This window comes from Hemitrygon akajei, chromosome 2, assembly GCF_048418815.1.
Source record: "Hemitrygon akajei chromosome 2, sHemAka1.3, whole genome shotgun sequence".
Classification (NCBI taxonomy): domain Eukaryota; kingdom Metazoa; phylum Chordata; class Chondrichthyes; order Myliobatiformes; family Dasyatidae; genus Hemitrygon; species Hemitrygon akajei.
Window position 1 is genome coordinate 170,220,548 of NC_133125.1, and position 26,900 is coordinate 170,247,447.

The window sequence follows — 26,900 nt, forward strand, 5'->3', positions numbered from 1 at the left end:
GAGAGCATTCTGACAGGCTGCATCACTGTCTGTTATGAGGGGAGGGGCTACTGCACAGGACTGAAAGAAGCTGCAGAGGTTTGTAAATCTAGTCAGCTCCATTTTGCTACTAGTCTACAAAGTACCCAGGACATTTTCAGCGAGTAGTGTCTCAGAAAGGCAGTGTCCATTATTAAGGACCTCCAGCACCCAGGGCTTGCCCTTTTCTCACTGTTACCATCAGGTAGGAGGTACAGAAGCCTGAAGGCACACACTCAGTGATTCAGGAACAGCTTCTTCCCCTCTGTCATCCGATTCCTGAATGGACATTGAACCCCTGGGCACGACCTCAATTTTTAAATATACATTATTTCTGTTTTTTGCACATTTTTAAAATCTGTTCAATATACATATACCGTAATTGATTGATTGATTTAGAAAATTATTTTTTTTTCTCTTCTATATATGTATTGTATTGAACTGCTGCTAAGTTAATAACTTTCATGTCACATGCAGTTGATAATAAATCTGATTCTGATTCTGAAGCCTGAAAGCACACACTCACCAATTCAGGGACAGCTTTGCCCCCCACCCCCCGCCATGGATATTGAACCCATGAACATTACCTCTGCTTTTTTCTCTCTTTTTGCACTACTCATTTAACTTTTTAATATATAAGTACTTCTTGCTGTAATTTACAGTTTTTATCATCATGTATTGCAAGGTACTGCTGCCACATAACATGAAATTTCACAACTTATGCCAGTGATGTTAAATCTGATTTTTGGAAGCGTCTCGAACACGGAGACATAACAAGATAAGGGGTTGTCATTTAACATTTATATGTATGTGTCAGGGTCCGGTCCGGTCCTGAATCTGCGTTCCGGGTCTCGATCCGGTCCAAGGGCTCCGGACTCCGGGTCCTGCAGTTGCCCCTCCCATCACCCGTGAACTAGTTAGGACCCTCCTGGCTCAAGGAGGCACACCTGTGACTCATTGAGCTGCAGGTGTTTATAAGGGGCCTTGGAACAGGGACCAGGCGGGTGGTTGTTTTGTTCTGTTTCCTGTTCTTCGCTGGCTCAGAACTCTTCTCTGCATTCTGTTATTCTGCCCAGGCTCAGATCTACTCCTCATCGTGCTTCTCTGCCCCGTACCAGTAATGCCAGGCTGGTCCTCTCCCCCACCTTTCTTCCCATGCGCTGGTCCCGCTTCTCCAATCATTTGTTTTGTTCGTGCGGTCGCGCTGTCTGCCGGCCTTTCCCGATTTTCCTGCTATCATGGCTGTTGTGTTGGCCACCCTTGACCTATGTCCGTTCCTATCCCTTGCCTCCGTCGGGTGGATCTGGCTGACCTGCCGCTGCCTGGCGGTGGTTCTGCCTGTTCCTATCCCTTGCCTCCGTCAGGCAGGCCCGGCTGGTCTGCTGCTGCCCTGCGGGGGTTCTGCCCCATCCTCCACTTCCGCCCGAACCCTGGGATTGTGCCCCGCACCCGCCTAAGGGTCCGCGTCGTGCCCAGGCTTCCGGTGTTTCCGCCTGGAAGGCGGCTCTACCTGGGATATATGCGGCCCGCCCAGGGAGGGCTCTCCTCTGCCCTGTCCTCCTTTTCCACCCGAACCCTGGGATTGTGCCCTGCACCCACCTAGGGGTCCTTGCCGTGCCCAGGCCTCCGGTGTTCTCGCCTGGGAGGCGGCCCTACCCGGGATATATGCGGCCCGCCCAGGGAGAGCTCTCCGCCAGCTTATCTAGCCACCTAGACCTGTCTGCCTGCCTGCCTGAACCCCGGGAGCCTGTCTACCTGAACTCGAACTCCGGGAGCCCGCTCCGCTCTGCCTGCCTGAACTCCGGGAGCCCGCTCTGCTCTGCCCGCCTGACACTCTATCTACCTGAACCCCAGCTCTACCCTTAGATGTCATGGCATCCCCACCCTGTCCTCCCCCTAGTACTTCAGTGTCTGTGTCCTACATTTGGGTCCATCCGGCCATGTTCCTGACAGTATGGAAATTCTCTGCTCCAGCCAGGTGATGGAAACAGGATCATGAGAAGTGGATAAATATTTGACAGATTGGAAATTAAGAGGTAGAGAGAATGGCGCAGAGGAACTGAGGCCAGCATAGATCAGCCATAAATACAAGAGATGCTGCAGTTGCCGGAAATCTAGAGCAACACCAACAAAGTGCTGGAAGAACACAGCAAATCAGGCAGCCTCTGTGGAAGGGAATAAACAGTCAACGTTTTGGGCTGAGACCTTTCTTAAGGACCCTGGATCAGAATAAAATAAGCCATGATCTTATTAAAGGGTCGACCAGGCTTCAATGGCCTACTCCTGCTCCTATCGATTTGTGTTGCTGTATAAGGAAGAAGTTTATCATCTCCAGACAAGAGATGATTTTAGTTAAGAACTTATTGTGGCATTGAGGGAATGCGAGACTGTACTTAGTTTAAAAACTTGCATTGTTTATGGTTAATTGTTTTTCCTTGTGACTGGTGCTTATCTGAAGTTGGGTGCCTGTGATGTCACTGTGACTACATTTCTCATTGCACCTGTGCTTATATAACAATAACTTACTAATATAGCACTCTTCATGCAGGCAATCCAGTTCAAAGTGCTTTACAATGGGTAAAGTGCAAACATAAAAAAAGATGAAATGATATCAGTTAAAAGCAAGGTTAAGTGAATAGTTTTCAAGCTGGTGTTTAGAAGAGTCTGCATCCCTTTTGATTTTTGGTGTTGTTGTTCACAGTTTAGCAGCATAGTAAAAAAAGTGTTGATCTGCAAATATTCTTTTGGGGGATATCGTTTAAATTTAAGAGACTGGCAGAAGACCTGTGAGCTTCAGTAAGATTCTCAAATGAAAGCAAGATTACTAGAGAAAAAGTGCTTGGGAAGCTAAATGGACTAAGGATAGATAAGACTCCTGGACCGGATGAGGTGCACCTGCGGGTTCTGAAGGAGGTGGCTTTGGAGATTGTGGAGGCATTGGAAATTATCTTCCAGGAATCAATAGACTCTGGCATGGTTCCAGAGGACTGGAAGGTCACAAATGTAGTTCTGCTGTTCAAGAAAGGAGGGAGGCAGCAAAAAGAAAATTACAGACCTATTAGTCTGACATCGGTAGTTGGAAAGTTATTGGAGTTGATCCTCAAGGATTAGCTTATGAAATACCTCGAGATGCATGGTTTCATGAAGGGAAGATCCTGCCTCACCAACCTATTGGAATTTTTTGAGGTAATCACAAATAAGATTGACAAGGGAGAGGCTGTGGATGTTGTGTATTTGGATTTTCAAAAGGCCTTTGATAAGGTGCTGCATAAGAGGCTGCTTAATAAGATGAGAGCCCATGGAATTACAGGAAAGATATTGGAATGGGTGGAGCATTGGCTGATAGGCAGAAAGCAAAGGGTGGGAATACAGGGATCCTATTCTGGTTGGTTGCCAGTTACTAGTGGTGTTCCGCAGGGGTCGGTGTTGGGGCTGCTTCTTTTTATGCTGTATATCGAAGGTTTAGATTATAGATTAAATGGTTTTGCGTCTAAATTTGTGGATGACACCAAGATAGGTGGAGGAGCAGGAAGTGTTGAAGAAACGGAAAGGTTACAGAGAGACTTGGTCAGTTTAGGAGAGTGGGAAAAGAAATGGCAGATGAGATATAATGTTGAGAAATGTACAGTTGTACATTGTGGAAGAAGAAACAATCGGGCAGATTATTATTTAGATGGGGAGAAAATTCAAAAATCAAAAGTGCAAAGGGACTTGGGGGTCCTCGTGCAGGATACTCTAAAGGTTAACCACCAGGTTGGATCAGCAGTAAAGAAAGCGAATGCTATGTTGGCATTCATTTCAAGAGGAATAGTGTATAAGAGTAAGGAGGTGTTGATGAGGCTCTATGGGGCACTGGTGAGACCCCATTTGGAATACTGTGTGCAGTTTTGGGCCCCCTATCTTAGAAGGGATGTACTGATGTTGGAGAGAGTTCAGAGAAGATTCACGAGGATGATTCCTGGAATACAGGGACTAACATATGAGGAGCATTTGTCAGTTCTTGGACTGTATTCATTAGAGTATAGAGGAATGAGAGGGGATTTAATAGAAACATTTCGAATGTTGAAAGGTTTGGACAGAGTAGATGTGGAAAGGCTGTTTCCCTTGGTGGGTGAGTCCAGGACAAGAGGCCACAGTCTTAGATTTAGAGGGTACCCATTTAAAACAGATGAGGAGAAAGTTTTTAGCCAGAGGGTCGTGGATTTATGGAATTCATTGCCACATACAGCTGTGGAGGCCCGATCATTGAGGGTGTCTAAGGAGGAGATTGATAGGTATCTAATTAGTCAGGGTATCAAGGGATATGGGGAAAAAGCCAGAAATTGGAACTAGTTGGGAGAATAGTTTAGATCATGGTGGAGTGGCGGAGCAGACTCGATGGGCCGAATGGCCTACTTCTGCTCTTTTGTCTCGTGAATCTTGTGACTCTTATCTTGCACTCTGGTCCCAAACAGTGAGAGCCTTAAATCCAAGTAAAAGAAATTTACAATCAATTGTAAAAGATACAGGAAGCCAATCCAGAGTAGTTAGGGCAGGAAGTGATATGGTTCTTCATCTTGGTTTATGTAAAAGTCTAGCAGAAGCATGATGAATGTGTTGAACTTTATTAAGAGTTTGCTTTGGAAGGCCAGAAAAAAGTACATTGCGGTAATCTAGTCTATTAGATATAAAGCAACACACACACACGAAATTCTGGAGGAACTTGGCAGGCCAGGCAGCTGGAACAAAGTACAGTTGATGATTTTGGGCTGACGCCCTTCAGCAGGACTATTTGATCTAGAGGACTGAATTAGAATTTCAGCATCATTACGTGACAGAAATGGACGTGCCATTACAATATTTCGTAAGTGGTGAAGTGCTGCTCTGGTCACTCTCCTAATACTAGGTTTAAAATTCAAATCTGAATTTATGATAACACCTGGGCTTATTACTTATGATTTCACAAGGGGAGCCAAGTTCCTAATGCTATCAGGAAATTTATCGCTTTGGGCTTTAGGGCCAACTAAAACTATTTCAGGATTTACCTTCAAATGTACTTATGCATTTGACCATAAACGACTTTGATGTTGCATAACATTTAGAAAAACGTAAGTTCTACAACATTTCTTGTGAATGTTGTTTCTACGACACAATGCTACTGAGAGTCAGGTTTTCATTCCATCTGTACCCGTGCCTATGACAATAAATTTTACTTTGTCTTCGAATTATACTTTTGAGCCTGTTCAGGTAGACACTTAGAGCCCCAGGACAGCACTCCTGACCTAAAAACAAAGACTCACAGTTCACGTGGAAAGTAAAAATACTCACGGATTTTTTTTTGACTCCTTGGGTTCCCAAAATCACTTCAGAATATTTCGACCTCTCACTTTCTGTTGCCCCACCCCCTTGTCCTAGATTCCTCTCACCAAGGAATATCTTCCAGAAATATAGAAAACCTACAGCACAATACAGGCTCCTTGACCCACAATGCTGTGCCGAACATGTACTTACTTTAAAAATTACCTAGGGTTGCCCACAGCCCTCTATTTTTCTAAGCTCCATGTACCTGTCCAGGAGTCTCTTAAAAGAGCCTATTGTATCCACCTCCACCACCGTCGCTGGCAGCCCATTCCACGCACTCACCATACTCTGCATACAAAACCTACCCTCTGTACATACTTCCAAGCACCTTAAAACTGTGCCCTCTTGTGTTGGTCATTTCATCCCTGGGAAAAAGCTTCTGATTATCCACACAATCAATGCCTCTCATCATCTTATACACCTCTATCAGAACACCTCTCTTCTTCCAACACTCCAAGGAGAAAAGGTCAAGTTCACTCAACCTATTCTCATAAGGCATGCTCCCTAATCCAGGCAACATCCTTGTAAATCTCCTCTGCAACCTTTCTGTGGTTTCCACATCCTTCCTGTAGTGAGGCAACCAGAACTGAGCACAGTACTCCAAGTGGGGTCTGACCAGGGTCCTATAGAACCACAACATTACCTCTCGGCTCCTAAACTCAATCCCATGATTGATGGAGGCCAATGCACCGTATGCCTTCTTAACCACACAGTCAACCTGTGCAGTAGGTTTGAGTGTCCTATGGACTCTGACCACAAGATCCCTCTGATCCTCCACACTGCCATGAGACTTACCATTAACACTATATTCTGCCATCATATTTGACCTACCAAAATGAACCATCTCACACTTATCTGGGCTGAACTCCATCTGCCACTTCTCAGCCCAGTTTTGCATCCTATCAATTACCACACCCAACCTTTGTGTCATCAGTAAATTTACAAACCCATTCCTCCACTTCCTCATCCAGGTCATTTATAAAAATCACGAAGAGAAGGGGTCTCAGAGCAGATTCCTGAGGCACACCACTGGTCACTTACCTTCATTTAGAATATGACCCATCTACAACCACTCTTTGCCTTCTGTGGGCAAGCTAGTTCTCAATCCACAAAGCAAAATCCCCTTGGATCCCATGCCTCCTTACTTTTTCAATAAGCCTTGCAAGGGGAACCTTATCAAATACCTTGCTGAAATCCATATACACTACATCTACTGCTCTTCCTTCATCAATGTGTTTAGTTACATCCTCAAAAAGTTCAATCAGGCTCATAAGGCACGACTTGCCTTTCACAAAGCCATGCTGACTATTCCTAATCATATTATACCTCACTAAATGTTCATAAATCCTGCCTCTCAGGATCTTCCCCATCAACTTACCAACAACTGAAGTAAGACTCACTGGTCTACAATTTCCTGGGCTATCTCTACTCCTTTTCTTGAATAAGGGAACAACATCTGTAACCCTCCAATCCTCCAGAACCTCTCCTGTCCTCATTGATGATGCAAAGATCATTGCCAGAGGCTCAGCAATCTCCTCCTTCGCCTTCCACTGTAGCCTGGGGTACATCTCATCCAGTCCCAATGACTTATCCAACTTGATGCTTTCCAAAAGCTCCAGCACATCCTCTTTCTTAATGTCTATATGCTCAAGCTTTTCAGTCCACTGTAAATCATCCCTACAATTGCCAAGATCCTTTTCTGCAGTGAATACTGAAGCAAAGTATTCATTAAGTACAAACGAGGAAATCTGCAGATGCTGGAAGTTCAACAACACACACAAAATGCTGGTGGAACACAGCAGGCCAGGCAGCATCTATAAGGAGAAGCGCTGTCGGCGTTTTGGGCTGAGACCCTTCGTCAGGACTAACTGAAAGGAAAGATACTAAGAGATTTGAAAGTAGGAGGGGGAGGGGGAAATGCAAAATGATAGGAGAAAACTGGAGGGGGTGGGGTGAAGCTGAGAGCAGGAAAGGTGATTGGCAAAAGGGATACAGAGCTGGAGAAAGGAAAGGATCATGGGACAGGAGGCCTAGGGAGAAAGAAAGGGGGAGGGGAGCACCAGAGGGAGATGGAGAACAGGCAAACAACTAAATATGTCAGGGATGGGGTAAGAAGGGGAGGAGGGGCATTAACAGAAGTTAGAGAAGTCAATGTTCATGCCATCAGGTTGGAGGCTACCCAGCCGTTATATAAGGTGTTGTTCCTCCAACCTGAGTTTGGATTCATTTTGACAGTAGAGGAGGCCATGGATAGGCATATCAGAATGGGAATGGGACGTGGAATTAAAATGTGTGGCCACTGGGAGATCTTGCTTTTTCTGGTGGACTGAGCGTAGGTGTTCAGCGAAACGGTCTCCCAGTCTGCGTCAGGTCTCACCAATATATAAAAGGTCACACCGGGAGCACCGGACGCAGTATACCACACCAGCCGACTCACAGGTGAAGTGTCGCCTCACCTGGAAGGACTGTCTGGGGTCCTGAATGGTGGTGAGGGAGGAAGTGTAAGGGCAGGTGTAGCACTTGTTCCACTTACAAGGATAAGTGCCAGGAGGGAGATTGGTGGGAAGGGATGGGGGGGACGAGTGGACAAGGGAGTTGCGTAGAGAGTGATCCCTGTGGAAAGCAGAAAGGGGGGGAGGGAAAGATGTGCTTGGTAGTGTGATCCCGTTGGAGGTGGCGGAAGTTACAGAGAATTATATGTTGGACCTGGAGGCTGGTGGGGTGGTAGGTAAGGACAAGGGGAACCCTATCCCGAGTGGGGTGGCAGGTGGATGGGGTGAGGGCAGATGTGTGGGAAATGGGAGAGATGCATTTGAGAGCAGAGTTGATGGTGGAAGAAGGGAAGCCCCTTTGTTTAAAAAAGGAAGACATCTCCTTCATCCTGGAATGAAAAGCCTCATCCTGAGAGCAGATGCAGCGGAGACGGAGGAATTGTGAGAAGGGGATTGCAGTTTTGCAAGAGGCAGGGTGGGAAGAGGAATAGTCCAGGTAGCTGTGAGAGTCTGTAGGCTTATTGCAGATATTAATATTAATATAGTTATAATTATAGTAGTCATTAAGTACCTCTGTTATCTCCAACGGTTTCATACACACTTTCCCACTGTCACACTTGATAGGTCCTATTCTTTCACATCTTATCCTCTTGCTCTTCACATACTTGTAGAATGCCTTGGGGGTTTCCTTAATCCTACCTGCCAAGGCCTTCTCATGGCCCTTTCTGGCTCTCCTAATTTCATTCTTAAGCTCCTTCCTGCTAGCTTTATAATTTTCCAGATCTCTATCATTACCTCGTTTTTTTGTACCTTTCGTAAGCCCTTCTTTTCTTCTTGACTAGATTTACAACAGCCTCTGTACACCACGGTTCCTGTACTCTACCGTCCTTTCCCTGTCTCATTGGAATGTACCTTTGCAAAACGCCACGCAAATATCCCCTGAACATTTGCCACTTTTCTGTTCCCAATTTACGCTTCTAAGTTCCTGCCTGATAGCTTCATATTTCCCCTTACTCCAATTAAATGCTTTCCTAATTTGTCTGTTCCCATCCCCCTCCAAGGCTATGGTAAAGCAGATAGAATTGTGATCACTATCTCCAAAACGCTCTCCCACTGAGAGACCTGACACCTGACCAGCTTCATTTCCCAATACCAGATCAAGTACAGCCTCTCCTCTTGTAGGCTTATCTACAGGTTGTGTCAAGAAACCTTCCTGAACACACCTAACAAACTCCACCCCATCTGAATCCCTTGCTCTGGGGAGATGCCAATCAATATTGGGGAAATTAAAATCTCCCAACACAACAACCCTATTATTATTACACCTTTCCAGAATCTGTCTCCCTATCTGCTCCTCGATGTCCCTGTTACTATTGGGTGGTCTATAAAAAACACCCAATAGAGTTATTGACCCCTTCCTGCTTCTAACCTCCACCCACAGAGACTCCGTAGACAATCCCTCCATGACTTCCTCCCTTTTCTGCAGCCGTGACACCATCTCTGATCAACAGTGCCGCATCCCCACCTCTTTTGCCTCCCTCCCTGTCCTTTCTGAAACATCTAAAGCCTGGCACTTGCAGTAACCATTCCTGCCCCTGAGCCATCACAGTCTCTGTAATGGCCACAACATCATATCTCCAAGTACTGATCCACGCTCTAAGCTCATCCACTTTGTTCATCATACTCCTTGTATTAAAATAGACACATCTCAAACCATCAGTCTGAGTGTGTCCCTTCTCTATCACCTGCCTATCCTTCCTCTGACACTATCTACAAGCTTTCTCTATTTGTGGGCCAACCGCCCCTTCCTCCATCTCTTCAGTTCAGTTCCCATCCCCCTAGGAATCCTAGTTTAAACTTTCCCCAATAGCCTTAGCAAACCACCCTGCCCATATGTTGGTCCCCCTCGGATTCAAGTGCAACCCGTCCTTTTTGTACAAGTCACACCTGTCCCAAAAGAGGTCTCAACGATCCAGAAATTTGAATCCCTGTCCCCAGCTCCATCCCTCAGCCACTCATTTATCCTCTACCTCACTCTATTCCTACACTCACTGTCCTGAGATTACTACCTTTGAGGTCCTACTTCTCAACTTCCTTCCTAACTTTCTGTTTTCAGGACCTCCTTCTTTTTCCTACCTGTGTCATTCGTCCCGACACTCTATCTACCTGAACCCCAGCTCTACCCTTAAATGCCATGGCATCCCCATCCTGTCCTCCCCCTAGTACTTCAGTGTCTGCGTCCTGCATTTGGGTCCATCCGGCCCCATTCCTGACAGAACGACCACCCCACGCATGGACTCAGCGACACAGGCACTGGAGGCTAGTTTCCGTTACCCTGGGGTCCTCTCTGCTCTGGATATTCTCCCCCCCCCCCACCCCCCGTACCATCCCTGGCCCTCCAGCCCTGCTTTGGTCGCCAGGAGGCACCCTTAGAGGGGGGGGTACTGTCAAGGTCCGGTCCGGTCCTGAATCCACGTTCCGGGTCTCGATCCGGTCCGAGGGCTCCGGACTCCGGGTCCTGCAGTTGCCCCTCCCGTCACCCGTGAACTAGTTAGGACCCTCCTGGCTCAAGGAGGCACACCTGTAACTCATTGAGCTGCAGGTGTTTATAAGGGGCCTTGGGACTGGGACCAGGTGGGTGGTTGTTTTGTTCTGTTTCCTGTTCTTCGCTGGCTCAGAACTCTTCTCTGCATTCTGTTATCCTGCCCAGGGTCAGATCCACTCATCATCGTGCTTCTCTGCCCTGTACCAGTACTGCCAGGTTGGTCCTCTCCCCCACCTTTCTTCCCATGTGCTGGTCCTGCTTCTCTGTTTGTTTGTTCGCGCTGTCTGCTGGCCTTTCCTGATTTTCCTGCTATCATGACTGTTGTGTTGGTCACCCTTGACCTATGTCTGTTCCTACCCCTTGCCTCTGTCAGGCAGATCTAGCTGACCTGCCACTGCCTGGCGGGGGTTCTGCCCCGTCCTCCTCTTCTGCCTGAACTCTGGGATTGTGCCCTGCACCCACCTAGGGGTTCGCGTCTTGCCCAGGCCTCTGGTGTTTCCGCCTGGGAGGCGGCCCTACTTGGGATATATGCGGCCTGCCCAAGGAGAGCTCTCCGCCAGCTTATCGAGCCACTTAGACCTGTCTGCCTACCTGCCTGAACCCCAGGGACCTGCCTGCCTGAACCCCGGGAGCCTGTCTACATGAACTCAAACTCCGGGAGCCCACTCTGCTCTGCCCGCCTGACACTCTATCTACCTGAACCCCAGCTCTACCCTTAGATGCCATGGCATCCCCATCCTGTCCTCCCCCTAGTACTTCAGTGTCTGTGTCCTACATTTGGGTCCATCCGGCCCCGTTCCTGACGAGGAGTGAGATATGCCTACTAGTGGAGTGGTGTCGCAGCAACAATCTGGCATTCAAATTCAGAGGACGAAAGAGCTGATTGTAGGCTTCAGGAAGGGTAAGATGAAGGAACACATACCAATCTTCATAGAGGGATCAGAAGTGGAGAGAGTGAGGAGTTTCAAGTTCCTGGGTGTCAAGATCTGAGGATCTAACCTGGTCACAACATATCGATGTAGTTATAAAGGAGGCAAGACAGTGGCTATGCTTTATTAGGAGTTTGAAGAGATTTGGCATGTCAATAAATACACGCAAAAACCTCTATAGATGTACCGTAGTGAGCATTCTGACAGGCTGCATCACTGTCTGGTATGGGGGGGGGGAGAAGCTACTGCACAGGACTGAAAGAAACTGCAGAGGTTTGTAAATCTAGTCAGCTCCATCTTGGGTTCTAGCTTACAAAGTGCCCAGGACATCTTCAGGGAGCGGTGTCTCAGAAAGGCAGCGTCCATTATTAAGGATCTCCAGAACCCAGGGCATGCCCCTTTCTCACTGTTGCATCAGGTAGGAGGTACAGAAGCCCGAAGGCACGCACTGTGATTCAGGAACAGCTTCTTCCCCTCTGCCATCCAATTCCTAAATGGACATTGAACCCTTGGGCACAACCTCACTTTTTTAATATATATATGTACGATTTTTAATCTATTCAATAAACGCATACTGTAATTGATTTACTTATTACTTTTCTCTCTGCTAGATTAGGTATTACATTGAACTGCTGCTGCTAAGTTAACAAATTTCACGACACATGTCATTGATAATAAACCTGATTCTGACTTTTAATATGTGTTTATACTATTCGATGATGGTCGGAGGTGTTGGAGTAGTGGAACATTTTATCTGGGGGAAGAAGCAAACCCGGGACGTCAATGCGTGTCGGACCGAGTTTTGGGTGAGGTTGCGTTAGGGCAATGCGCAGCCGCAGTTGGAAGTCTTCTTTGGGGTAATACTGCGCTCGCGCCGCCCTTTGCTCCACGTGAGGGGAACATCCGGGTCCTGAGCCGGCGGCAGCGTGAGCAGTGGTGACCGTGCGAGGCGAGGAGCGATGCCGCGGGCCAAAGGCAAGGCAGCGCCGGCGGTGACCGTCGAGGAGTGGGTGGACGGTGATGAGCCGCCGGCACCCCCGCCGGAAGGTCAGTCACTGCCCGCTGTCGTAGTGCGTGTCTATCGGCGTGGCGGCGTGTGGGCTTAAGCGGCTGGGCTGGGGTGGAGGCCTGGGCTGGTGAGGTCGGGGCCGGGGAAAGGGGGAGGGGTCTGGGGCGGGTCTGTGTGGGGAGGGTGTTCGGGAAAGTGGCAGGAGGGACGAGGGTTGGGTTGGGGAGGATGCTGGAGGGGCGGGTCTTCTGGGGAAGGTTGGGGCCTGGGTCTAGGTTGTGGGGAGGACTGGTGATCTGGAGCTAGATGGGGAAAGGTAAAGGTTGATTATTAGGAAGGGTCCAGGCTGGGTGGTTATTTGGAGTGACCAAACCACAACGGAGTTGAAGACGGGCATGGTCTGGTGCACTGTTAAGTGAGAGTGATGTTTTTTTTAATTGTGGGGGAGGGTAGTAAGAGTGCTTGGCCTTTTTGTGGAGGGGTATCCTGGTTCGTATTTGACCATAAGACATAGGAGCAGCACCAGACCATTCGGCCTATCGACTGTGCACTTCGATCATGGCGGATCATTTTCCCTCGCAACCCCGTTCTCCAGCCTTCTGCCGTAACCTTTTATGTCCTGACTTACAAAGAATCTATCGATCTCTGCAGTAAACCCACACAATGACCTGCCCTCCACAGCTGAGTGGGGCAACAAATTTCACAGATTCACCGCCCTCTGGCTAAAGAATTTCCTCCTGATCTCCATTCTAAATGTCTGTCTATTCTGGAGTTGTGCTCTCCTGCTCTAGACTCTCGCGCTGGAGGAACTCAGCAGGTCGGGCAGCATCCGTGGAAACGAACAGTCAACGTTTCGGGCCAAGACCCTTCGTCAGGACTGAAGAGGGAGGGGGCAGGGGCCCTATAACCAAGGTAGGGGGAGGGTGGGAAGGAGAAGGCTGGTAGGTGCCAAGTGAATAAACCAGTAAGGGAAAGATCAGGAAAGGAAACCAGGAACCAGGAAAGGTGAAGAAGGAATGTAAGGGGAAAGCACTATGTAGCACTAGTAGAAGGAGGCAGAACCATGAAGGAGGTGACATATCCGAATGGGAATGTGTTGAAGTGCAGATTGGGGGACCGCTCCGTCTGCCACAACAGACAGGATCTCCCGGTTGCCACCCACTTCAACTCTGCTTCATATTTCCCATTCAGATATGACCATACATGGCCTCCTCTACTGCCATGGTGAGGCCAAACTCAGGTTAGAGGAGCAACACCTCATATACCGTTTGGGTAGTCTCCAGCCTCCTCGAATTCTTCAACTTCTGGTAATTTCCTCCCCCATCCTTACCCCATCCCACCTTCACTCTGCCTCCTCCTCCAGTTGCCTATCACCTCCCTCATGGTTCTGCCTCCTCCTACTACCCATAGTGCTTTCCCCTTACATTCCTCCTTCACCTTTTCTGCCTATCCCCTCCCTACTTCTCATCCCCCACCCCTTGATCTTCCCCTTACTGGTTTTTCACCTGGCACTTACCAGCCTTCTCCTTCCCACCCTCCCCCTACCTTGGTTATAGGGCCCCTGCCCCCTCCCTGTTCAGTCCTGATGAAGGGTTTCAGCCCCAGATGTTGACTGTTTGTTTCCGTGAATGCTGCCCGACCTGCTGAGTTCCTCCAGCGTGTTGTGCCTGTTGCTTTGACCTCAGCATCTGCAGTATATTTTGTGTCTATCCTCTCCCAATATAGGAAACATCCTCTCCACATCCACTCTATCTAGGCCTGTCAACATTTGGTATGTTCCAGTAAGATTTTTCTCCCCCTCCCAACCACCATTCTTCTAAATTCTAGTGAGTACAGGCCCAGAGCCTTCAAATGTTCCTCAATCAATGAGCATTTCATTCCTGGAATCATTTTCGTGACCTCCTTTGAACCCTCTCCAATGTCAGCACACCCTTTCTTTGATAAAGAACCCAAAACTGCTCACAATACTCCACTTGAGGCCTGACCGGTGCCTTTTCAAACCTCAGCATTATATTCTTGATTTTATATTCTAGATATAAAATCCCACAGTGGATCTAAAAGGTACAGTGGGAAATTGGCATTTACGTTGGTTGAGAGATTAGCCATGATATAAAATCATTATTTGTGTGGAGTGTTAGTAGACATTGGGGCTTTCTCTTTTGAAGTAGAGGTGGTTACTGGGAGATCTGTTAAGAAAGGAGGAAATATTTTCAGCGGTAGTGGGGTTGATGACAGGTTTAAGGGTGTGAGCAGAGGAACCAGAAACAACATGAAGGCTAACTTCATGCTGCTCTGGAATAGGCTGATCAGAAATGGTAGCAACTTTTAGGAGGGATTTAGTTTAATATTTGAACTGGAAGCATTTGAAACACAATGGGCAAAGAGTGGAGCAATTTGCTTCTGTCAGCTATGAAATAGACCAGATGCAACATCCCAAGTGGTTTCTGCTCTGCACAAAGTCAATTCTGATGTTGCTTATTGATCAGGCAAAATGGCCCCTCTTGAATTGGAGGGGTTAAGCCATCTGAAAGCTGACAGTGGAATTTGCTAACTAGGGGAGTATACAGTGTACAAAGTGTACAGAGAGATGGTTCTGCCCTGATACAGCATTTCAGTTTGTTGCAAAGGTTCTTGGGTGTCCTTATGCTGGGTTCCCGAAAGGTTAACTTGTAGAATGAGTCTGTGGTAAAGAAGGCCAATGCAATGTTTGCATTCATTTCAAAATGATGAAAATATAAGAGCAAGGATGTAATACTGAGGCTTTGAGGCATTAGTTTGACCACACTTGGAGTATTGTGAGCAGTTTTGTGTCTTTTATCTAAGAGAAGATGTTCTGGCATTGGAGAGGACCCAGAAGAGGTTTACGGAAATGATTCCAGGAATGAAAAGGTTAATGTATGAGGAGCATTTGTTGTTGGCTCTGCGCCTGTACTCACTGGAGTTTGGAAGAATAAGATGGATCCCGTTGAAACCTATGGAATATTGAAGGACCTTGAATCTAACAGTGGATGTGGAGGTACAAACGAGAAATTCTGCAGATGCTGGAAATCCAGAGCAGCATAAACAAAGTGCTAGAGGAACTCAGCAGGCCAGGTAGCATCTATGGAAGAGCGTATAGTCGAAGTTTCAGGCCAAGACCTTTCATCAGGACTCGTGCCTAGCCTGCTGAATTTGTTCCTCCAGCGTTTTATGTGTGGATGTGAAAGCAATGTTTTCTATAGGACCAAAGGGCACAGCCTCAGGCTAGGAGAGCATCCCTTTAGAATAGCGATGAAGAATTGCTTCAGCCAAGGAGGAATTCATTGGCACAGATAGCTGTTGATGTAAATTGGAGGTTGATGAGTTCTTGAGTAGTCAGGGTGTTGAAGGTTTCGGGGCGTAGGCAGGAGAATGGGGTTGAGAAGGATAATAAATCAGCTTTGATGGAAAATGGAGTGGACAGTGGGCTGAATGGGCCTGTTCCTCCTGCTAGTCTTATTGTAGCTAATAACACAAAGTAAAAATTCTAAATCTGAGAGTAAGGAAATTCCCATTTATTGAATAGCATAGCAAATTCATTCTTTATGGGGAAACAAGTCGAAAGCCACTTTTTCACTGCAACCAGTGCTTGGTGTGGGCAAGTGCTGTAAAGGAGCTATTTCGCACTTGCCCTTGTCTTACTCAATCTGCTTTCTGAAAGATTGGAAAGGCTCCAAGCCTCCAGTTCTGGCTACCAAAGAGCATTATTGTCTGTTCGCTGGGTTATGTCGTCTTGGAATTCGATATTAGGCAATGCTAAGCTTTTGCACGTTTGTGGAGCTACAGGAGCTCTCTCACCTCCTGCCATCAGGCAGAAGTTACTGCAGCACAAGAACCGGAATTGTCAAAGCTGGGTAACAGCTCCTTCCCCAGGCTGTTAGATTTTAAGATCCTGCTGCCACTCAGCACAGAAGTACATCCTGTGCCGTCTGCCACCCCCACCCCACTCCCCTGACTAACAGTCATCTTGCACTAGTCACTTTTCATATTTTACTGCTGTTTATACAACTGCTTATTATAATAGTGCCAGTGATATTATACTCTCACATAAACACACATCTCACACTTTGTCAACCTGGCAATCATCACGCCAGGCCACTGATGATTTTGCTCCAATATTAATTTGTGACTATATGTCTTGGATCTAACTATGTACTGTGTGTGATTATGCAGTACTTGCAAAAGTCTAAGGTGTATATATACAGCTAGGGTGCAGAGTACTGTAGTAATTATAGGTATGGCATTGTGCAGCTGCCACAAAAAAATGATGTAAGTCTTGATAAACCTGACTGATATGGGTCTGTATTCTGGACTGAGAGTGGGAAGGGGGCAGGGAGAGGGGACTCATGGTTGGGAAGAGGGGGGAGGGAGTGGGAAGCACCAGAGAGAGAGATTCTGTAATGATCAATCAACCAATTGTTTGGAATCACCTTAGCTGGTGGTTCAGGGCTGGGTGCATTTCCACCTGTGTCACCCACCCCTGGTGTTACTTCTCTCCCACACCCTTCCCACAGTGCTCCACATTGACAAATACAGTACTGTGCAAAAGTCATAGGCACATAAATATACTTTTGCACAGTACTGTATGTACTGGCCCAAAAGGAATGGAATTTTGTTTAGAATCGACAGATTTACACCTGCAGTTATATCTTCAAGTTTATTTTCATTCAACCATACAAATGTATACATCTAAACCAGGGGTTCTCAATACTATTAAGCAAGGAGTCCGTGGACCCCAGGCTTGGAACCCTGGTTTATGTGTAAACATACACATGGCTGAACAAAAATGAACTGTAACTTGAAGATACCACTGCAGATGTAAATTTGTAGAATTTCTTGGCAATGCAGTCTTGTCCTGTTTGATAGGACTACATGTTGATGCTGTGGTATAGGATAGAGTTCCTCTTTCAGCCTTATTGGTGTCCCTCATGCTTTTTTTATCAATCCCTGTAAAATCTTTGCCAGAGTTAGGCATATGCAGCACTCAACAGCATGTGCCTAATGCTTGAGAGGAAATATTTAAAGGAGACTTGAGGGGGGGAAACACTTCCGCATAGAGGGTGGTAGGTATTAAGAACAATCTGTCACAGGAAGTCATTTTGATTGGTTGGTGGACAGGAAAGAATTAGATATGACCCATATGCAGGGAAATAGGACTGGCTCAAGTAGTCAACTTGGTCAGCATGGATGTGATGGGTCAGCCTTATGACTGTGATATGGCTGCAAATGTCTCCAGCTGAATTATATTGTCACCACCTTGCTTTACCATATTTCTCATTGTTTTTCCTCGTAGTTCTGAAAAAGGGTAAAAAAGACAAGAAAGCCAAGAAATCGGTACGTACACACCTTGTTGTCTGGATCTGTTTTTACTGGTTGCAGCACGATCTTCAGGATTATTTCTGCGCACAGACAAGGCAGGTCGTTGGGATGACAGGTCCACTCACACTTGTGGCAGTGTCACTGCTGCCCTCCGGGGCCTGTTTCATTCCAGTTGCAAGACTATTTATCAACACCACCTTTGATTTGGAGTAGATTTGCAACTTTTATTTAAACATCTGAGGCTGCCTTTTGAACTGGATTAGCTATACAGCATATTCCTGCATAAGTGTCTGAAATTTAATAGAATGGATTATAATTCATCCACCTAATTCATTATTCCTTACTGTATTGTGCTATATTTCAGTAACCTGTTAAGTGGGATGCCTCCCCATAGTTCAGTGTCTGTTGGCGGCTGCACTGGTAGGATGTTCTAGATATGTGATGACCTGTCAGAACGTCTTGAGCAACTTAAGCAAGATTGGAAGGAAGAACCGAATGGAAGCAACTGCCAAGATCTACACGATAGATCTAGCCACTGAGGGACTGGATTAATGTCATGTTAGAATCCAAGGTTCTATGGGAAGTCAGAAAAGTGGCACAAAACTTGTTGCTTCACTTTTATGAAGCTTCCATAAAACAGTTGAAAACAGTGCTAGACGTCTATTAAAGTGAAGCGAGGGAGAGGCAAAAGAAAGAGAAAAAAGTTGGTGCTGCCTTGGGCTCAGCTCTTTTTATATAGATAAGAAAGGTTCCATTCAGATTTGCAGATAAGGATCAGCCAGTCAGATACCCCTATTCAAATAATGTAGCACCAGAGAAGCTTCCAGAGCTTTCCAGAATCAAATACATGTACCACTAGGCGACCTATTAAGCATATACGTACTGTGGTCATTGGGAAGCACACTAAATAGCTACATGTATATAAGTAGCTATAAAAAAACATAGCAGGCATTAATTTCTAGCTGCAAAGTAAGCAATCTAATCCAACAGTCAGCAGCCATGGTCTTGGCTGAGCAGAGTAGTCAGAGATGTAGTCACAGAGTCTGGATTAACATCACTTACTGTGGTCTTGGCTGAGCACAGTTCCTAGGCCAGTGAAGTGAAGGTGCATCTGTTTGTTCCCTCGTTTCATCAGCTGATGTTCTTGTTTTGTGTTTGCCTTAAACTCTTTCCACCCCTTATAATGACCAAGGCCACTGGAAGTATAAAGGTTGAGGTTCAGGAACAGTTAATACTCTTCAACCAAGGGTTCACTCAACTTCACTTGTCCCATCAATGAAATGATCCAGCAACCTATGGACTCACTTTCAAGTACTCATCTCCTCAGTATTGCTTATTTATTATTATTATTATTATTATTATTATTATTATTATTATTATTATTATTATTACTTTTGTATTCACACAGCTTCATGTCTTTTGTACATTGGTCGGATGCCCAAGTTGGTGCAGCCATGCATTAATTATGTTGTGGTTATTAGTTCATTATAGATTTATTATGCCCGCAAGGAAATTAATCTCAGGGTTGTAAATAGTGACAACTATGTAGCTTGATAATAAATTTACTTTGAAAGTGGTTGAGGCGTTGGACTAACGATCTGAAGGTCGTGAGTTCGAGCCCCAGCTGAGGCAGCATGTTGTGTCCTTGAGCAAGGCACTTAACACATTGCTGCAGTCCACCCAGCTGAAAATGGGTACTGGCAAAATGCTGAGGGTTAACCTCATGATAGACTGGCGTCCTATTCTGGGAAGGTGGGGGGGGGGAGGAGTCAGGTACTCTCAGTGGCTTCACGCCACGGAAACCAGCATAAGCACCAGCCTGATGAGCCCATAAGGCTCGGGCGGACTTTAACTTACCTTTGAAAGTTACATCATAGTCTTCATATCAAAGGCATGATTTGCTTCTTGATAGGCTTGACCACAGGCCTCCTGTGTCGACATGAGCTTTCTTCTGGTTATCTTATGTTTTGTTTTGCTTTTCTCTAGTTCTTTGAAGAGCTGGCGGCAGACGAGAAGTCAGTGAAAGCAGAAGAGCCAGTTGTCATAGAGCAGCAGGTAAAATGAAAAGATCGTTGCAAGTTTGTGATTGGATTTGGCTGGACAGCATACCTGACTCGAGATCACGTGACTACTTCTGCTAAAGTCGATGCCAAAAACTTTGTGATACTTTAAAAACAACTTGTCTGAATGTAGGAAGGATCATTAAGTTGGTGTTGTGGATAACAAGGATCATTGTCTAAGGCTACGGTTGTCATAGCTCAGATGGAATGTTTGGCTAAGCGCTGGCAGGTGGAGTTTAATCCTGACAAATGTGAGGTGATGCACTTGTGTAGTTGAATGGGCGTAGGATAGTATAACAAATGGTAGTATGCTTAGGGATGTCCATGAACAAAGGGACTTTGGGGGCAAGTTCATAGTTCCCTGAATATAGCAGTTTAGGTTGGTAGGGTGATGAAGGAATGTGACATATTTGCCTTCCTAGGTCAGAGCACAGAATAGAATATAAGAGTTGGGTTATTAAGTTGCAATTTCACAATCCACTGGTGAGATTGTACTTGGAGTACTGTATGAAGTTCTGGTTATCACACTATAGGAATGACATGACTGCTGGAGAGAGTGCTGAGGAGATTCACTGGGATGTTGTCTGGATTAGTTATGGGGAGAGATTGGATAGGTTGGGCTTGTTTAGAGGCTGAGGGATTATCTGTTAGAGGTATATAACATTATAAGGGATGAGGCTAAAATCCTCTTCCTATAGTAGCAGTATCAAAATTGAGAGGGTATAGGTTTAAGGATGTGTGGCAGGATGGAAACAATGTAAGGTGCTCCTTCTTGCTGCTAGCCTGCAGCTAATCCTTGGGCAAGGTGTAGCAACTGCTTAGCCCCTGATCAGGATCATGTGAAGTCATGGGACCAGATGATGGATGGTCGTATAAGTAGCAGGTGCATAAGACTTGGTTATGCAACCACTGACACCAGGAAGACAAACTCTCAACAGTATTAATAATGGCTGGGGTCACTTGTCTTGTTAATACACAGCCCAGAAGAAGGCAATGGCAAACCACTTCTGTAGAAAAATTTGCCAAGAGCAATCATGGTCATAGACCATGATCAACCACATCATAAGTCGTGGCACAGAATAATAGGTTTAAGTAAGAGGAAGGTGTTTTAAAAGGGATCTGTGGGCATATTTTTACAGTTATAGATATCTTGAATATGCTGCCAGAGGAATGGTGGAGTCAGATACAGTTAACCATGCTTGAGACGTTTGGACAAGCATGTAAATGGGTAAGAGTATTGTTGGAATGCAGGTGGGCAGAAGGTTTGGTTTCTGTGTTGTACGGCTCTGACTCTAAAACAGGATTTCTGTACTTCAGAGCTGTCACTGACTTGGTGGGTGGGCTAAATGATGGTGGCCTGATAATTGATTCTGTCCAACTTGCAAGATCAGCACTTGGAAGTAACTCACCATGTGAGTGCTTTAAGGAGTTCCAACAATGGTCATACAGTAAATCCATGTCTGTCAACACCACTGGGCCAGTTTGGCTTACTGTGAAGTCTGCTTTTCGTTGCCAGGAAAGTCCGCTGCTCAGCAAAGGAGGTTCAGTGTTTGTTTCAATTGCAGCAAGTCAGAGCCAAAAACACAGCAGCATTTACTGATAAAATCAGGATTAGTGACTGCAGCACAGCTATATTATAGATACTATGCACAAACTCGTACCTCATCTGAACAGACATGATTAGCCCATAACTTCTCCCTTCGGATGGAAGAGAGGCCCTCTATGGGTGTTTCATCCAAGCTGTCAGACACAAGCCAGGGCTGTTGTCCGTGTAGCTGATGAATCCAAAGGAGTGGCAGAGACCAATACAGTGGTGTTGCTGGAGTTGCCAGTCAGCATTGTCTTCAATGTGGGGCTGCCTTGGGGGCTCTAGCTCTGGGTTTACTCCCGAAGCCTTGCGCGTGAGTGAGTATAGCCACGAGGCAGCGGAGGTTTGTGAGCAGTTTTCCTTCTCCTAGATGAGCTACCAGCTACAGCTAATGAACCCTATCTGCCCGGACAGACTGGTTATAAGGTGCCAGTAACCCACCTTTTCCCCTGTCAGTAGGAACGGTTGAGCAGGGCATAGTAACTAAGCCTCACGTGAAGGCCAGGAGCTGGACATGGATGTCAGAGGCTGTTTGAGACGCACACCAAATAAGTGTTGGGAGCTTACTGCAGAGCCAATCTTAAGGAACCTGATGGAAGTCGTGATGTCCCTATATGCTGCACAAATAACTGCATGCCTTTCAATGCTTTCTCTAAATTACTTTTTCCTTCTCAGCAACAAAAGAAAAAACGTGACAAAAAGAAAGAACGAAACAAGAAGAAAAAGGATGACGATGATGATGACAATGTAGTGATTGAGAAGCTAAATAAGCTTTCAGTGCAGGCCAGTGATGATGAGGAAGAGGAGGAAGAAGGTGAGATGGGGAGATTGTAAAAGGTTGCTGTTATATACAGGAACTTTGAGTGTTTGTGGTAAACCTATTGAGATGAAAATTCTCAATGATTGAAAATTTCAAGAGAGATTGCGTTGAACTTGATGAATATTGTCACCAGAATGTAAGAGAAAAGGTTATTAAAACACATGTTATATAGTTAGTCATCCACTTTTGAGCTTCCATTCTGAAAATCCTGCAAGGGTTTTCTACTGCGTAAGACTAGGTTACAGATTCATCTCTTCGATGAGAATGGGTTAGTCATAGAGATGGAAATGGGTCCTATGGCTTAACTTGTCCATGTTGACAGTGGTGCCCACCAAACTAGTCCTGTTTGCCCGTGTATGGCCCATATCCTCGAAACCCATCCTCTCCATGTACTTACCCAAATGTGTTTAACTGAATATTGAAGTTTAGTATATAGTCTAAAAGTGCAGCAATTACCCTAAATATATTCTTTGCTTCTTATTTTTCCGTAAATGTTTATTTTGCATTTCTTTTGGGGAGCTTGATGCGAATTGAGTGAAAAGTTGGAACTTAAGTTATTGATTGGCCAAGGTGGTACTTTGCAGTGACTGTGGATGGGGCTTCATCGATGAATTTGGTTTAATTTTTACACAGTGAGCAGCAGGGCACTGAGAAGTGTGGTAGAACAGAGGGATCCAAAAATATAGATCTGTAATTCCTTGAAAAAGGTGGTAATGGTTGTAAAGAGGTTTTGACACAGTAGCTTTCATAGAGTATAGGAGTTGTAATGTAATGTTGAAGTTGTATAAGATATTAGTGAAGCCTAATTTGGAGTATTGTCTGCTGGTCTGGTCATCTACCTGTGGGATAGAGGTCAATAAGGTAGAAAGAATACAGAGAAAGCTTTACAAGGATCTTGCCAGGACTTGAGGATCCGATTTACAGAGAAAGGTTGAATAGGTTAGGACTTTATTCTCTGGAGTATAGGTGAATGAGGGGAAATTTGATGGAGGTATACAAAATTATGAGCGGTATAGATAGGGTAAATGCAGGTAGAATTTTTTTTGTCCATGAAGATTAAATGAGACTCGAACTAGATCTTGTAGGTTAAGAGTGAAAGGTGAAATACTTAAGGGAACCTGTTGACTTAGGATGGCAAAAGTGGGGAACAAGTTGCTAACGGAAGTACTGGATGCAGGTTCGATCGGAACATTTAAGAGAAGTTTAGGTAAGTACATGGATGGGAGGGTTATGGTCCAGGTTGAGGTAGAATAACAATTTGGTATGAACTTGAGCTGAAGGGCCTGTTTCTATGCTACAGTGCTCTTTGATTTTATGTCTGAAAACATTTTCCATTTATGTGGGAACCCTTGTTGATTTCGTTCCCTTGAGAGCTGGTTCTTCGATTCTCAGACCTAAATGTCATCTACACAATAACTGGCAAGTTGGGACCTCAACTGGATGTTTTATTTTTACCCTCACCCCCACACCATCCCATCCCACCCCACTATACCTTTTGGGAGCAGGACTTTAATTTTGCATTGTTCATCTTTAACAGATAGTTCTCCGTTATTGAACCATCACTAACTCCTGTAGGAAATTGAAATTTGAATCTAAGGAGGTAGTTCTTACTTGCATGCAAGAAACACTGCAGCACCTCTTATGTCATTTTCCCTTTCTCTCTCACAGTGATAAAACCAACGCAAGGCTCCAAAAAGATGGTGAGTAACATACAATCTGGCTTTGTTACTATTTCTGTTTTTTTTAAAGCAATGTTTCTAGCTGTAACTTAAATTTTGCAGTGAGCGAGTGGGTGGGAGAGTCTAGTTTCAAATTGTTGTGCCAAATGTGAATTGGTGGTTCTCAATGGTCAAATCTAATACAATAGTGAGCAAATTATAATTGTTTAGAAATACAGTGCAGAATAAAATATAAGACTTGTATTATAATGTTGAGAAGATTACACTACCTAAAGTGGAGATGTGGTGACCCTTCAAGTTATAAGTCATGATAACTTTGGTCACAAGGTAGTAGATTTGATTTGGAAGCAAATACCATAAAGAATTTTTATCTGTTTAAGTATCAAATGTATCACACTTGCAGCAAAGACATGATATTAAGAGTGTACAGTGGTGCTAGAAAGTTTGTGAACCCAGTAGAATTTTCTCCCATTTCTGCATAAATATGACCTAATGTAATCAGGTCTTCACAAGTCTTAAAACTGGATCAAGAGAACCCAATTAAATAAATAACACAAACATTATACTTGTTTTTTTTAATTGAGAAAAATGATCCAATGTTGCATGTATTTGTTGGAAAACATATGTGAACCTCTGAGGTAATGTCTTCAACAAAAGCAATTTGGAGTCGGGTGTTTCAATCAATGTGATGAGATTGGAGGTGTGGTTGTTGAGATGCCCTAAATATAAAAGAAGAGACGTGTGAAGTCATGTTACTGACAGAGCTTGCTCTTCTTAAGAAAGATCTGTTTTTGTGTGCCATGCTTTGATCAAGACAACTTTCCAAAGACCTTAGAAGAATTGTGGAGATGCATAAGCTGGAAAAGGCTACAAAAGCATTTCTAAAGACCTGTGTGTTCATCAGTCTATGGTGAGAGAAATTGTCTACAAATGGTAGAAGCTTAGTACTGTTGCTACTCTCCATAGGAGTGGGCATCCTATAAAGATCACACCAAGAACATAAAATAATGCTGAAGGATGTGAAAAAGAGCTCAAAGATAACAGCAAAAGACCAGCAGAAATCTCTAGAACTTCATAAAGTCTATGTTCATGTGTCCACCTTGAAAAACACTAAACAAGAGTGGTGTTCATGGAGAGACATTATGGAGGAAGCTACTGCTTTCCAGAATAAACATTGCTGCATGTATCAAGTTTACAAAAGACCACCTGGATGTTCTATGACGCTTCTGGGGCAATGTTCTGTAGGCAGATGAGACAAAACATAGAACATAGAAATCTACAGCACATTATAGGCCCTTCAGCCCAAAATGTTGTGCTGACCATGTAACCTACTCTAGAAACTGCCTAGAATTTCCCTACCACATAGCCCTCAATTTTTCTAAGCTCCACGTTCATACCAGCGTAGCCCCCTGACACACCTTAGGCTCGCTCAGCTTGCTTCTGTCTAGAGGGAGCAGCCTTCGGCCCCGCCAAAATGAGTAATCAGCTTGTGTGGATGCTTTGTGATGTCCCCAACCCGCCAAATAGCAGACAGTACACCATATGCAATTAAATGATTACACTTTATAGAGCTTACTAGAACTAAGTGACTAATAACGATACAGTATATATGAAGGAAAAGAAAATAAAGAAAAGGTGCCAAAATTTATCAAAGTCCAAACCATTTTCTGCACAACCGTTGGAGCTCAATTAACGAAGGCTTCTGGCACCATTTGATCCCTCAGACCTCCTCAACTCGTAGCTCAGGACCACCCGAAGTAATCAACCAAGCACCACCGGCACGTCTGTCTTCATCTCCTCTCCTCACTGAAAACCCTGGCCTCGGACCCCCGCTTGGGGTCTGTTCCATCGCCCAGCTTACAGCATCACGTCCTCTCTCTCTCACTCCCTCGTGCCAACTCCCCAAAAGCCCTCCAACAATCCTTGCTTACCAGCCCCACCAGAAGAATAACCTCTATCCCAATTGGTTAATAAATGAATACAATCCTCATTATCAGTAAATTTTAACCCAAACAAGCTGCGAGAGAAAGCACTTATAACAAAGAAGCATTCCTACTTTTAACAAAATAAAAAAGCCATTTTGATTAACATAGGCAGTAAAAAAAACCTTACACCTAAAAGTCTCTTAATGGACCCTTTTGTATCCGACTCCATCACTGTCACTGCAGTGTATCCCACACATCCACCACTCTCTGTGGGAAAAACTTACCCCTGTCATCCCCTCTGTACCGACTTCCACACACCTTAAAACTATGCCCCCTCATGTTAGCCATTTCAGCCTTGGGGGGAGAAAGCCTCTCATCATCTTGTGCACCTCTATCAGGTCGCCCCTCGTCCTCGGTCGCTCTAAGGAGAAGGACCAAGTTCACGCAACCTATTCTCATAAGGCACGCTCTCCAGTCTAGGCAACATTCTTGTAAATTTCCTTTGCACTCTTCCTATAGTATCCAGCTCCTTCCTCTAGTGAGGTGACCAGAACTGAACACAGTACTCCAAGTGGGGTCTGACTAAGTTCTTGTATAGCTGTAGCATTACCTCATGGCTCTTGAACTAAGTCCCACGGTTGATGAATACCAACACACCATACACTTTCTTACTGCGTAGCAGCTTTGAGTGTCCAATCGCAATGGACCCCAAGATCTGTCTGATCCTCCACACTGCCAGGAGTCCTACCATTAATCTTACTAAAATGAACTACTTCACACTTAACCTCAGTTGATCTCCATCTGCCATTTATAAGCCCAGTTCTGCATCTTATCAATGTCCTGCTGTAACCTCTGAGAGCCCTCCCCACTATCCACAACACCCCCAATCTTTGTGTCATCAGCAGACTTATGAACCACCCTTATGAACAAGTATCTGGGGGTACAGTTAGACGAGAAGCTAGACTGGACTGCCAACACATGCCTTGTGCAGGAAGGCACAGAGTCGACTGTACTTCCTTAGAAGGTTGGCGTCATTCAATGTCTGTAGTGAGATGCTGAAGATGTTCTATAGGTCAGTTGTGGAGAGCGCCCTCTTCTTTGTGGTGGCGTGTTGGGGAGGCAGCATTAAGAAGAGGGACGCCTCACGTCTTAATAAGC

General features: G+C 45.3%; 1 protein-coding gene across 2 annotated transcripts in view; it reads left to right on the forward strand.

Annotated features, from left to right (window-relative positions):
* The first annotated feature begins 12,195 nt into the window (after positions 1 to 12,195).
* Positions 12,196 to 26,900, forward strand: part of abcf1 (ATP-binding cassette, sub-family F (GCN20), member 1) — a 58,471-nt gene continuing 43,766 nt past the window's right edge. For both annotated transcript variants that reach the window (XM_073032202.1, XM_073032212.1), the window contains exons 1-5: positions 12,196 to 12,371; positions 17,645 to 17,685; positions 19,657 to 19,725; positions 21,994 to 22,132; positions 23,807 to 23,838. In XM_073032202.1, coding sequence (XP_072888303.1) covers positions 12,284 to 12,371; positions 17,645 to 17,685; positions 19,657 to 19,725; positions 21,994 to 22,132; positions 23,807 to 23,838 — 369 coding nt within the window. In that variant the 5' untranslated portion in view covers positions 12,196 to 12,283. The remainder of the gene's footprint in view (positions 12,372 to 17,644; positions 17,686 to 19,656; positions 19,726 to 21,993; positions 22,133 to 23,806; positions 23,839 to 26,900) is intronic.